The sequence below is a fragment of the Charadrius vociferus genome, unplaced genomic scaffold (assembly GCF_000708025.1).
Source record: "Charadrius vociferus isolate BGI_N301 unplaced genomic scaffold, ASM70802v2 scaffold932, whole genome shotgun sequence".
NCBI lineage: Eukaryota > Metazoa > Chordata > Aves > Charadriiformes > Charadriidae > Charadrius > Charadrius vociferus.
Window position 1 is genome coordinate 38,521 of NW_009647299.1, and position 13,670 is coordinate 52,190.

Genomic DNA, 13,670 nt, shown 5'->3' on the forward strand with positions numbered 1-13,670 from the left:
TCCCCTGGTAGCCCCAGGTGTGGTGCAAGCAGGAGCTCTCTCTGGAGCAGTGCCTTCCAGTTCCGCTTGTCCTTGCTCTCCATCACAGCTGGTAACACCTCAGGCACACGTGGACTTTTTCTAAGGAGAACAAAGCTTGCTCTTCAGTGCCAGGCCCCCTGTGGCATGGAACGAGATGTACTGTCCCCACCTGCCTTCCTCTTCTGTGTGTGGTATGCCCTTCTTCCTCGGGATGTTGCCATTCTCAATAAATTGCAGAGAACATTCATCATGTCTTTGTGTCCTTGCTTTGGAGGCCACTTCTAGGCAAGGTGGTCCTAGCTCTTGGGGAAGCAGCTTGGTGGGAAGGTGTGGGAAGGTGTGGGTTGTTCCTCTGTTCATGGTGCCATACCCATCCTTTGAGGGAAGAGGATGGAGCCAGGCCGGTCTCCAAGCAGGCGTGGTGCCTCTTGAATCTTATCAGTCATTGCAGTGCCTGAATGTACAAGCCCGTACCTACACTGGTGGGGTTCCTGATGCTCCAGCTAAGCGATGTGCCATAAATATGAGCAGTCAGGAGCACTGAGGGCCCAAACTAGAGGAGTTCTGGAGGCTGCTAAACTTTTGGCCTCTGTGCTGGTAGAGCTCAATCCTAGGAGCATCATGTATAGTGGTTTCCACAACAGATGTCTTCATTTGTTGTGTCTGGAAACCTCCAGCACAGATGGTTCCAGCACCTCCCGAATCCACAAGGAGGCTACACGCTGCTCTGTGCCATTTGTTAGGGCTCAGCCTTTATGCAAACTAAGACATTCAGTGCCCTGTTGCCCATGTCGCATCTTACCAGGGTGGTGTGGTAACCTACAAATCGCCGCTGATCTAGGAAAGGGGCTGTAGCAATCTCTCTTTTTGAATTCAGCTTTTTAGAGCAGGAAGAAGCTCTGTACGGGGTGTGCTGAAATCACCAACAGAAACTTCTGGGATCTGCACAGGAAGGCTGCCAGGGCAGAGAGGCGAAACCAGAGGAGACCCAAACAGGTTGATTGATGATGGAAATCAGCAGCGGCAGGGTGGGAGCAGACATCAGATCAGTCTGTTGTCAGTTCATCTCAGTTTCCTGCCTTGGAGTGGACTTTGCTTTGTGGTAGGGGGAGGCGGCGATGGTGGGAGTCTTGTGGGCAGAGGTGGGAGGGCAGGTTTTCTGCTGCCTGTGAGCATGGAGATGGCCGTTGGCCAAGCACCCATCCTCCGCTGTACAAGTAGGCTGCAGCCAGGCAGGCTGCACAGCTTGCCACCCCACAAGCACCAGGAGTGCGTGAGAACCTCCAACTCATCCTCCCCTTCATTGACCAGCAGTAGGAACAAAAAAGGGCTGGGAAGGCACGATTCATCCCAAACCCCTGGGCTCAGGTACCCATCACCCCCCTTGAAAAGTGGGACAAGACCTCCCCGGTGTCTCCTCTTTACGTAGCAAGCAAGTGGGAGAGATTTGGTCTCGCTCGAGGAGGGTATGGGAGAAGAATGCTGTGTGTTTGATCTGTGCTTCAGTTCCTCCACCACAAGAAGAGATCAAAGAGCCAGAAACCGCTTTCAGTAGTGGTTCAGGAGTCCCACAACAACCTCCTGTGAGGTGCCCATGTCCCCGTAGGAGGTGCAGGAGCTGCAGATGGAGGAAGAGGTGCAGAGAAGGCAGTGGGGAATGGTCACAGGGCTCTTGGCAGAGGGACTTGTACTTGTTTTGAAGCCCAGCACAAGTGTGTGAGAGCCGAGGAAGGTGGCTGGGTTTGGCCCAAACAGAAGACGATGAGAAGGCAATGATTCTGCGAAGCTGGGGCTGTGCCAAGAGCACTTTGAGGTTTGGCCTGGGGCAAGAGTCACCTGTTTTGGTTCTTAACTTTAAGACTATGTTTCTTCTCAGCTTTAAAATCTGAAACACGGCGTTATAGGCATTGTTGCGGGGAGTCATTGCCACATCCTCCTCTGTGCTGCCAGAACCTCTTTGCCGTGTGAGATCCCAAGCTGCAGCCGGGCTTGGTCTCCAGCTACGTTTTCTGCAGAGTTTACATTTTGCCTAATGTTGATGATTTTGCTGTGCACAGCTCTTTGCGTAAGAAATGTGAAGGAACGGCTGGAGCCCAGGCTGTCTATCGAGTTTTACCTGGAGGAGGCTGAAGTGACTCCAGGTTTGGTATAATCTTCACATCTTGTCTGAAGACGTCAGAGTGACTCAATCTGGGCGTCTTATCTGCCTGTGCTGAATGTGGTCAGCATCCAGGCATTTGGCTGACTTAACAGATCTTCCCCTTCAATGAAGAGCCGCCATGTGGGATGGTACAACCAAGTCGTGCTGCCTCCCGAGAGAGGCAGCCACCGTGCGTTTGGCAATCTGGAGGGAGGCCGTGAGGAGAGACAACCTGTTTTCTCCAACTGAAAGCTGAGCTACCCCACACCTCCCTGGGAGTGCTCATCGTGAGTGGCTGCACTGGTCTGCAGAATGATCTGGAGCACTTAACTCACTGTCTTGGAGAGAACAACCGAGAACAAAGACCCTCTTCATTCCAGCTGCTTTTGAAAGGGAAGGTGTCCCATCCCCGCTGTAGGGATGGCTGCCCGTTCTCCAGCCACAGCTTGTTGAGTGGGCAGGCCACACACATGTGGATAACTCTTGGCCAACCATGGCTTGTGTTCCTCAAGGGTAGGACAACCCTTCGCCAACGATGACTTGAGTCCCTCAAGGGTAGGGCAGCGCTTGGCCAATGATGACTTGAGTTCTTCAGGGGTAGGACAACCCTTGGCCATCTGTTACTTGAGTCCCTCAAGGGTCATGTTCTCCCCTCCCCTATGCCCCGTTCTATGAGGAGACTGTGGTGTCAGGCAGCCTCTGTCTCTGTGACAGTCAGTGGCATTTATGTTTCTGATTCCTCTGGTGGCTTTTGAAAGTGATCCTCTGGGCTGGTTTTGCAAAGGCTCTGAGGTGTCTGTGGCTGAAGGCTGATACCTAGTGATCCTTTTGAACAACATTTTAATTGTCCTATGGGTCTTATGGGTGATTGTGAAAATTCAAACACATGTATTCCACTCCGACAGCTTAAATACAGTATAACATTGGGCTGCTGACATGACGTGAAGGCTGTAAAATATAGTTCCTTTAACATTTATTGATGATTTTTAGGAGCTAAGCAGTAGGAAAAATATTGTTTTTTTCCTTAAAGTTCATGCGTGTAACTAAAATATATGTTGGATTAATAAGATCCAGAAGATATGGGCAAGATGCCTTTCAGGTGAATGCCCTGCTTCATAGCCTGTGCACAAAATTAAACATTATTGTTTTCTTGTTTGAAGCAGCAGTTGGTGTCTGAAAAATACATTTTTCTTAAGTGAATGTATTCAGCACCCCCTCTTCTCCCCACCCCAAATTTGCTGTGCTCAAAGATGTGGGCAACAATGTCACACCTCCCAGCACATTTCTTATACAGCAATACTTTACCCGATATTACTTATGGGAGCACCAGAGCCTCTTCCACCTTTTAGTTGCCCCTTTTTTCAAAATGAACAAGTGTGATGATCTCAGCCTGATCATTTGCCCACCAACTTCAGTGAAAAAAATAAAAGAAAATAATTATTTTAACAAGTCACAGTTATCCCTGCCTGCATTTCTGTGCCATTTTTGCTGTCTTCAGTCATCGTTACCGCATCTAGTGCCCGAAGCATCCTTTCATTCCTCAGCAGGTTCGGCAATCCCTGTGGCCATCTGAAAAGCTCGGAAGGAGCTCGGACATCCTTGTTCTCTTGCTCGTTCCGCTCTGGTGCTCAGAGTCTCTGTACCTGGTTATCAGACTCCGGGAGACACATTTTGCAGGAATGTGCCCTAGAAGGCGGCACTCCCATCCCAGCTGGTGCTCTTAGGAGAGGAACGAAGCACCTCCTTTACGGATAAAAAAGAAATGCTGACCATTGTTAAATGTTAATGTGTGGTTTTCTTGCTGTACACTGGGAAACTGCTGCTTGAAAAGCCACCGGCAATTTTCCACTTAGGAAGGCAATTTGGGGTGTGCTTGGGGGAATTGTGAAAGTCTCATTCTTGCTGGTTTTCACCCAAATGCTTGCCTGATGCTGAGCGTCAGTGCAAAAGATCCAGATCCAGACAAACTGCGAAATCATTAAGAGCGGATAGAAAGGTGGGAGGAGGGAAGAACATGACTACATCACTGTAAAACATATTTTTCCAGATGCCAACAAGATATGAGAGTCCACTTACTCATTGAGACCTGTTTCAATGCTCTTGCTCTTTTATTCTCTTCTGCATTGCAAAGCGTATTTCTGGGTGGAGTCAACAATTTGGCAAAAATCTGTTAACCGCACCAAGCTGATGAAGACAGTAAATTTGTTTCCTCTTCACGCCCTTGTAGACCCAGCCCACCTCCAGAAACAGATAAAAGGGAATGCCTGAAGCTGTGGAGCTAGAGAAGACTGCGCACACTTCTCTCCACATTCATCCCGCAGCAACTCAGCTCCGTTGGTTGTTCTGCTCTCCTCAACTCCACTTGGAAGAAACGGCCATGTCTCGGCAGTCAATCTGTAGAAGCTTTGGAGGTGGAAGCAAAAGGGGATACAGCTCTTGCTCTGCCATCGGTGGTGGCTTTGGAGGAAGTGGGGGCAGAAGCAGAATCAGCTATAGCTCGTTCTCCACATCCAGGGGAATTGGAGGCAGCGGACGTTGTGGAGGCTTTAGCAGCAGGAGCCTCCATAACCTGGGTGGCAGCGGAAGAATTTCCATGGGTGGCTCTTATGGCGGTGGATACGGATGTAGAATTGGTGGCTTTGGTGGAGGCTATGGAGGAGGATTTGGGAGCATTGGAGGAGCTGTCATTGGTGGAGGAATAGGCAGCTTTGGTGGTCCCATGAGAGGTGGTCCTGGGTTCCCTGGAGGCATCCAACCGGTGCAGGTTGACCCAACCCTCCTGCGGCCAGTCCATGTCGATATTGATCCTCAGATCCAACAAGTGAAGTGCCAGGAGAAGGAACAGATCAAGACTCTTAACAATCAGTTTGCCTCTTTTATTGACAAGGTGAGAAGCTGGAACTGTATTTGCTTGGGAATGGGGACTTGGGGGAACTTTCCTGTGCTGTGGAGAGGGAAATATTGTTCGTCTCAGCTCAGTGTTGGCAGGTCTGGAAGGATGGTAGGGTTTTCACTGAGTCCTCCTAAGGAAATGTAGAAGTTTTACATCCACAGAGAAACCAAAGGACTTTCTCTAAGTTTGGTTGATCCAAATTCTTCCTTAGCTTGTCTCTCTAGTGTTCTCTGTGCAGTCGGGCCAAAGCGATCATGATATATGCAGTTACCCTAGGTGGTTCTTTAAGTCTGTCCTCAATCAAGGATAGTTTCTTCTGAAGTAACTTAGACTGTAGGAATGAGCTTTCAGTTATTTCCTGGCTGTTCCTTATTTCAGTTCAAGTACAGATGAGTATTCTTTAGACTGTCTGCACTGGGAGAACATTGGTTATAAATGTGCTTTGCAGTTTTTTTAATATATGGCATTATGTATTGAATACCATTTGTATCTGCTAAGAGGAAGGTTCTCTGGCATTGAGGCATATGGGATTTCAGTCACTGGAAGGAAAAAAATGTCCTGACGCTTCTGGAAATTAATGTAGATCAAAATTTACAATTGGAAATGACAACAAACTGTAAACTTGGAATGTCATCATTCAAGTAAATAATAAAAAAACCCAGAAGCGTAAGAGGGGAAAAGAGGAGAAATTCAAGAAAAATAGAAAAAAGAGGAGAAAAAAGGGAGTAGTCATCCTTGACGAAAACTGGCTTTCAACTATCCACGGTCTTGTTGAGGATTTGGGAAATTATTCCCTTGGCCTCCCAATTAAGCAGGAGGTTTGAGGAATGAGAGGTCTCCCCAGGTGGATATCTCACACATCCCTTTGTGGGCTTTCAGGTCCGCTTCCTGGAACAACAGAACAAGGTCCTCTCCACCAAGTGGGAGCTGCTCCAGCAACAAGGGCCTGCGGGGCCAAGGAAGAACCTGGATGTCATCTTTGAAAATTACATCCAGAACCTGAGGAGGAGGCTTGACTCTCTTTTGGGGCAGAGGGGACAGCTGGAGTCGGAACTGCAGAACATGCGGCAATACGTGGAGGAGTACAAAACCAAGTAAGTGCAGTGACAGAAGAAGGAGGAAATGAGCACCCAGACAGGAGAGCTAAGCCACTTTGGAGACTGTCTTGCCTTTGCTTTCGAGCTCTGTGGAAATGGGACTGAGGGTGCCACGGAGGGAAGGGGGGTTCCGCTGGTTGACTGAAGGACAGTCCAAGAGACTCCTCTTGTCTTGTCCCCTTCAACAGATATGAAGAGGAAATCAACAAGCGCACCGCTGCTGAGAACGAGTTTGTGGTACTCAAGAAGGTGAGTCACAGAGGCACCAGGAGAGGGGGGGTGGCGAAGACACTGGAAGGAGGTAGCACCAAGATGGGCAGCTTCCACCAGGAGGCATTGGCTGCCAACAGCTCTTCTGGGACGGGAGGAAGCCGTTGCCTACCTGTGTGATCTTTCCTTTAGGATGTGGACTGTGCCTACATGACCAAAGTAGAGTTGGAAGCCAAGGTTGGAGCTCTGACTGATGAAATCAACTTCCTGAGGTGCATCTACGAGGAGGTAAGAGCTCTTTCTTACACTTTGCTGCCTGGAGTTGCAATGAGGCGTGTGGTGGCCAAAGACACCGAGGTTGGCCTGGGTGGCTGTGTGGATTTGGTCTGTAGAGGCTGTTTGGAGCTGCTGCTCTTTTCTCTCCTCCTCAGGTGATCAGGCTAACTCCTGTTTTTGTTGTAGGAACTGGCTCAGATGCAGACGATCAGCCGGGACCTGTCTGTGGTGCTGTCCATGGACAACAACCGGCACCTGGATCTGGACAGCATCATCGAGGAGGTCAGGCGCCAGTACGAGCAGATTGCGCAGAACAGCAGAGCTGAAGCTGAGGCTTGGTACCAGAGCCGGGTGAGTTGGGAAGTGGTCAAAGCACTTGGGACATTCTCTGCTGATCCCTGGCTCCCCAGCCACAGAACAAGGGAACTGCGAGCACCGCTGGAAGGCACGGAGGCAACCTGCGCAACACCAAGATAGAGATCCAAGAGTTGAGCCGGAATGTGCAGAGGCTGCGGGCTGAGATTGAGAACGTGAAGAAGCAGGTAGGGGTTCCTCAGCACCTCGTTGCATGATGGCATCAGGCTGGGTCATGACTGAGCTTGTGGTGTGCTACAGACAGCGTGAGGGACACTTAGTCCTTGAAATTCAGGTCTTTTGGAGGAGATTGATGGCTCCTGCCTATTTCCCGTGGAGTTTGTGCCCTGAGGGCTGCTCCAGTGGAGGGTGTGCAGAAGGGAAATGACAAACTGCTTTTCTTTTTCTCAGAACCATCAGCTGCAGTCAGCTATTGCCGAGGCTGAGGAGCGGGGTGAGATGGCCCTCAAGGATGCCAGGAGGAAACTGGAAGAGCTGGAATGTGCCCTGAGCAAAGACAAGGAGGAGCTGGCTCGCTTGCTGAAGGAGTACCAGGAGCTGCTGAACATCAAGATTGCCCTGGACGTGGAGATTGCCATGTACAGGAAGCTGCTGGAGGGAGAGGAGAACAGGTGAGATCTGCTCTCAGGTTGGCCTGACCAAGACACGTTCTGTCCTTGGGATAGAATGAGGTTTTATCATCTCTCACAACCCATTTAGTGTTGGAATCTGATTTACTTTTCATTTTTTTCCCAAGTTTTTAAGCCCAAAATAGAAACGAGGTCCCCACAGGGAATGTTTCTCAGTGGTTTTGATGGATGTTAAATGAAACAGGAAATAAAAGGAGTATTTGGGAAACTGGATGAAGCTTAACTGCTTCCTCTTACATCACATTTACAACTTCTTCCCTTTCCTACACAGGCTCTGTGGAGACAACCCATCCAACGTCAATGTCTGTAAGTATCTGTACATCATCTTCTCTGCAGAAGGGCTTTTCCCCTGGGTTTCGTGGGGATTCCCAGGTTGTCGCTTGATGCACAGTGAGCCCTTCTTTCTCTTGCAGCTGTGGTAGGCAGAACCACCATTGCTGGAGGCCGCGCTGGTGGCTTCGGAGCTGGCAGTGGCATGGGAGGAGGAGTATGTGCAGTCGGAGGAGGAAGCATCATTGGAGGCAGCTGTGGCATGGGAGGAGGGATTCTCAGCGGCGGCTTCTCTTCTGGAAGTGGAAGAATGTGCAGCTCTGGAGGTGGCAACTTCATGGCAGGGGGTGGATCCTCCTCTGTGCGGAGATGTGTCACAACCACGACGGTCAAATCTTCAGGTGTAAAATACTGAGCCCTGACCTCAGCCCCCCCAAGGAAAGAAGCATCTTTTCCTCTCTCCAGCCAGCAGCAGAGCCCCTTCCACCCTGAACTGGTATCCAGCAAAGAAACGAATTGTTTCCCTTCCTTAAATCACCCTGCCCACCGGGAGCTTTGCGGTGAAACACCACCCTGTTGGTGGAGCCCCACCAGTCTCCAGGGATGAGACATCTCCCTTGTGGGTACCAGGGATGAGTCACCTCCCTTGCGGGTACCAGGGACTGCAGAGCTCATCCGAGCATCTTCTGCTGTGCTTCTCGCTGCTACCCCAGGCTGCTGCGCTGGCTGAGGAGGACCGCATATGAAACCGCTCTTTCCTTTCACTTTTTAAGGTCTCTTTTTCAATGGCCGTGTTTCTCTTGCGACTTCCGCGTGTCCTGCATGGTAGCAGCTTGTTTCAGCTATATGGGGAATTCATGTAAGCAGAAGAAACGTGATAATGCCTCATAGTCAGATTTAGGAGTGAGAAACGGGTCTCTGGAGACTTCCACCTTCCCTTGGTGGAGTAATTTGGCAGCTTTAATATTTTATAGATTCCTTTCCTTGTTCTCCTTCGCACTTGACGTATGTATGGCCTTATTGCAAACCTTCTGTTGCGTGAACCCTACCGCATGGTTGCTTTCTACCAGCGCCCCTTTCCTACAAGTTCTTTCATTACCAATAAACTGCAGACAGATGAAAAGAGATCTTTGTGTTGTCTTATCACTTAATGGTCCCCAGGGGAGGGGGAACAGGCTTTGTTCTTTGCTGTAAGGAACAGCAATGTCTACGGTGCTTGGTCCTATGGTGAGTGCCATGAACTAGCCAGTTGAGGTGAGGAGAAGGAAGACAGCCTTTCTCTCTCCTCTTCAGAGGTGTCATCTTGCTCCTCCACAGTAGACTCCTCATCTCTCTGCGAGGTGGGAGGGCCGTGGCTGTGAGGAGTGCGGCACAGGAAGGGAATGTGCTATGTCAACCTGATGGCCATGAGGTGGGGGGGATTGCGCTCACCCCAAGCGTAGCAGAATGAAGTGTCCAGCCCTTGGTTGATGGGCACCTCAGTGCCATCAGTGGGAACATTGGGGTTGGGACATGCAATGAATGGTGGCAGTTGGTACATGGTTGTCTGGATGTGATGGTTTGAATGTGGTGGTCTGAACAGGGCAGTTGTGGCATTTGGACTGGGAGGTTTGAACATGGCCACTGGGATGTAGCCGTTGGACTTGGCAAATTGAACACAGCCATTAGAATGGGGTGGTTTGAGCAGAGCCGTTGGGTTGCAGCGGTTTGAACACGGCTATTGGGATGTGGCAGTTAGCGCCAGTCTTCAGCGTAGCTGTCATCCCAAGAGGACATGCAGCCAACCCACCACCACCATGAAGCACCTCAGTCCTGAGCTCCCATCCGGGCGCCCTGGAGGCCTCAGTGGGGGAGGAGATCATCCACAGGTCTGCAGCAGGTGGTTAATGCATTGATGAAGAGTGGTCATCCTCCACACCTGGCTGGGACAAGGGCGAGCAGCACCATCTATCTGACGAGCAGGGCTCTTACATGGGCACCTGCACCTCGAAGGAGAGTGGTGGGAAGGCCTGAAGACGCTGCGTGGACACAAATTACTCATGAAAAAAACCAATGTGAAAGTATGAGGCACAGCCTCCAACCTGCTATTATAACTCCAAATTGCCCAGCCAGGTTAGTCATTAGCCCTCTCTAAATAACATCCCATTGCAACCAAATTAACTTGATTAATGCTTGGCTGGATTCTTCTCCAGCTTTGGGAGGAGCGAGAGACGGACCAGTAAGTGAATCAACCCTGACTGTGCTGTAGCGTGCGTATCACCCTGGTGCACTCTCTGTGTTTGTCAGATAAAAGTATGGAAATGGAAATGATCTGTATTGCAGAGTCCATGCCATTTAAATGAATGAAACAAACGAGGAAGAAATGATAGTCCATAATTAGGACAAGAGGAAATGGCCTCAAGTTATTCCAGGGTAGGTTTAGGATGGATATTAGGAAAAAGTTCTTCACAGAAAGGGTTGTTGAGCATTGGAACAGGCTGCCCAAGGAAGTGGTGGAATTGCCATCCCTGGAGGTGTTTAAAAGCCGGGTGGACGTGGTGCCGAAGGACGTGGTTTAGTGGTGGTTTTGGCAGTGTTGGGTTGATGGTTGGACTTGATGATCTTCAAGGTCCCTTCCAACCTGGACAACTGTATGATTCTATGATTTGAACTAGTGTTACTTTCATCCGCTTTTCTTATACTCCTCCAAATAGTCTTTCAGTTGACACACCTGACTTCTTAATCTGATGTTTATACCTGGCTATAATATACCTTATTCTCTTGTTTGAATAAAAAATGCCATTTCTGATTCTAAAATTTATAGGTTGGGATGGGAGAGACCCAGAAGTCATCTCCTATTTCCTTATCCCAGTGAAGAGTCCAAGGATGGGTACGGACCAATACAGTGCAAAGGCCCAGAGCATTCCTGGAGACTTCCTTGGGAGGAGGGCAGAGAGGGTGAAGGTCTCCAGTGTGTTGAAACCCAGCAAGCCAAAGACGTAGGCTTCATCCTGCAGAAACCCACGGGCTTTTTAGAAGTTCTCTGAGTTTTTCCTGGAGAGGGGCCAGGCTATAACATGGAGGTGCCAGAGTTTATCTGTCCCATCTGCTGTGCTCTTGAAAAAGGGATTTGAGCTAATTGCTCAAGTACATCATGCTTGAATGAAAGACCGTAACAACTCATTGACTGGGCTCCCCTTCACCGGCACTGTGGAGCACTGTGCTAGCTGCTAGCTCTAGTGTAAAAGTAAATCCATATTTGCAGCAACTGGCCCTGTTTTGCTTAAAATGAGAGAATTTACTTGTGAAACATCCTCAGTGTGATCAAGCAATGATAACTCTTCAATACTTTTTGGTAGAGCTGTTGCCATTTTGGACATAAAGGATAAAGAATACAGAATAAATATATTTTTTGTTGGCTTGTAAATTCTGGTTTTCTATAGAGAAGGACATGTGCTGTCTGAGTGAATACAAAATCTGCCCCCAGGAGTCTCCTGTGGGCTCTGCTTAGAACCTGCCTGCATTTTCAGATCGTTTCTGTCCTGTAAAGACTGGAGTTCAAAGCGAGATGGCAAATTCCTTACTCCACAGAGTCTCCATCATTCAGTCCGAGTAACGTGGGGTTGTAAGATACAGTCTGGGATTGCTGGCCTGTCCGGTCACCAACTGGTTTAGTGCAAGACCACTGGTGGCTAGATGCCCTATGGCTCAGAGAACAGTGAGGTCGCAGGTGGTGGGGCTCAGAGCACACTTCCTTCCACCAAGCGTTGTTGAGGTGGAACAGAAAGGAGATCTCATCCTCCACAAAGCCAAATGCACACTGGATGAATGCTGCAGCGCCCTCAGTGGAGCCAAAGAGGAGGTTGGCCACGCACTGGAGGAACACCAGGACTTGTTGAGTGTGAAGATAACCCCTGACATTGAGATTGCCATGCGCAGGAAGCTGCTGGAAGGAGAGGAAGAGCAGGTAGATGTCTATCACATAACCTGGTTCGGGGCATAAGTGGTGCAATATTCTTCGCATTAGAACATGGAAATAAATATAATAGGTGCAGTATTTTATGAGCTTATTGGGAATGAATCCAGGTGGCATTATATTGGCTGTAATTAGAGCTGTAATGAGTTTTTAATTGTTGCTAATCATGTTTATTGTGGGAGGGCCTCAGAAGCTACCAAGATTGCCTCCCTTGCGTTGGTCACTGTGCAAATATGGAGGAGACTCACCCACTTTATAGTCATACCGGGTATGACAGTGAACAGCTGGTAAGCAGAAAACATTTGCTTTTATGAGTGGCACCGCTTTGCTGAAAGGATGGGAACATTGTCTCCAGAGAGGTCATCTGCCTCTGCACCCTTGAGACTGTTGTTGACATGACACGTGTCTGCTGAGCCACTGGAGTCCTTCGTGATCCTGAAGGATGAGATGTTCAAGGCAATGGAACTGAGGTGCAGTGAGGTTACAGGAGGTTACATGGGGAAATCGGCATCCTTTGGTCCCTCGTCTACACTTCAAACAGCGACTGCAACACCCCCAGCCCACTCACCTCCAGCTCGACCTGTGTAAGTTCAAAACCAGCTCAAATACTCACGAGAAAACTGAGAACTGAGACCAAAACTAGCAGATCATGGCAGCAGCAATGACCATGAGGTATCTGGGCTTGGAAGGAGTTTTAAAACCCAACGGTCAAAGACCTGAAAGCTTCTGTAAGCAAACACACGGACAAACACACCTAAAGCTACAAAGCTACCAAAGAAACTTAGCTAAGGAGCAAAGTGGAGCTCTTCCGTTTGCTTTTGCAAGCTGTGCTCCTGTTCTTTTCTTCCAGGTGCTAAAGCACCTCCGTCCTTGCCTCTTCGGATCCCAGCTGCTCTTGCCTTGGATTTGTCATGAAGGAAACTGGTTCTGTTGTCAGTCTCCGGGGTCGTCTTGTGCCAGCATGGTGAATCTTGCTGACTGGCTTACTGGGATCCAAAGAAGTCCATGTCCTAGAGCATCAGCTGGGGCTTGGTGGGAGAATTTGGGCCCTTCATCTAAGTTAATGTTCACCTCAACTTTGATTGTAGAGATTGCGCCAACAGCCAAGCGCCTTTCAGCCCAGCCGTTTCGTCTTGTTGAATGTCAGCCCCATTCCTCTGTGAGAGTGCTCAAGCAAATCCCGTGCTGCTCCTGCGTTACGCCTCTCTGAACAAAACATCTGCTTGAACACAGCCCAGTGACCTGGAAGAGTGCTGCCAGTGGATGTGGTGCACCTCCAGCTCCCTCCTGGCCCTACTTCATCCAGTGCTCTCTCAGCTAAAGCCGGGAAGGGTAGAACCGTATTTGCAAAACTTATGGTGACCACATCACCTGTGTCTGGTGGTGATGGCAACCCTTCCTTCTCTTGTTCTTCACCCCCACTCTGGTTTGGATGCTGGTGCTTCTCTGCCCTTCATCTTGCTCCCACACTCACTGGCTCTGCCCTAAGAAGGGGCTGATGTTCCTTCAGGTTTATACTCATGACCCCACAATCCACGTTTTCTGAACAGCTCTGTTGCTGGTGCCCATCACGCCTGGCCGAAAGTCTACATGATGTGATGTGACACGGCATGACAAGGCATGGCATGGCACAGGATGGCTTGGCATGGCATGACAACATCCACTCTGGACTAGAAGTATGGGTTGAAGCAGGTCTGTGTCTCCTGTAGCCTGGGGGCCAGGGCTTGCTGGGCAGACCTGATGAAGATGGGGTAGACACGGCCACAGAATGCCACTAGAGGGCTTGTGGCCTGTGCAAGGGACA

The 13,670-nt window shown here is 49.6% G+C and overlaps 2 protein-coding genes across 2 annotated transcripts in view; both read left to right on the top strand.

The window, feature by feature from the left end:
* Positions 1–839, top strand: part of LOC104281982 (keratin, type II cytoskeletal 1-like) — a 5,023-nt gene extending 4,184 nt beyond the window's left edge. Inside the window, 1 exon segment of the mRNA XM_009880048.1 lies at positions 827–839. Coding sequence (XP_009878350.1) covers positions 827–839 — 13 coding nt within the window.
* Positions 840–4,482: 3,643 nt separating this feature from the next.
* On the top strand, positions 4,483–8,326 carry LOC104281972 (keratin, type II cytoskeletal 6C-like). Its single transcript, XM_009880037.1, has 9 exons — positions 4,483–5,048; positions 5,934–6,148; positions 6,340–6,400; positions 6,554–6,649; positions 6,824–6,988; positions 7,054–7,179; positions 7,403–7,623; positions 7,913–7,947; positions 8,055–8,326. Exons 1-9 carry the CDS (start codon positions 4,539–4,541, stop codon positions 8,324–8,326), a joined length of 1,701 nt encoding a protein of 566 aa, XP_009878339.1. The 5' UTR covers positions 4,483–4,538.
* The last annotated feature ends 5,344 nt before the right edge of the window (positions 8,327–13,670 follow it).

What these genes read in the sequence shown, in the direction of transcription:
- LOC104281972 (XM_009880037.1), top strand. Translation starts at nt 4,539, where the DNA reads ATGTCTCGGCAGTCAATCTGTAGAAGCTTTGGAGGTGGAAGCAAAAGG. An exon ending in TTGCCTCTTTTATTGACAAG is followed by an intron (nt 5,049 to 5,933) that starts GTGAGAAGCTGG and finishes GTGGGCTTTCAG; the next exon opens with GTCCGCTTCCTGGAACAACA. An exon ending in TTGAGAACGTGAAGAAGCAG is followed by an intron (nt 7,180 to 7,402) that starts GTAGGGGTTCCT and finishes TCTTTTTCTCAG; the next exon opens with AACCATCAGCTGCAGTCAGC.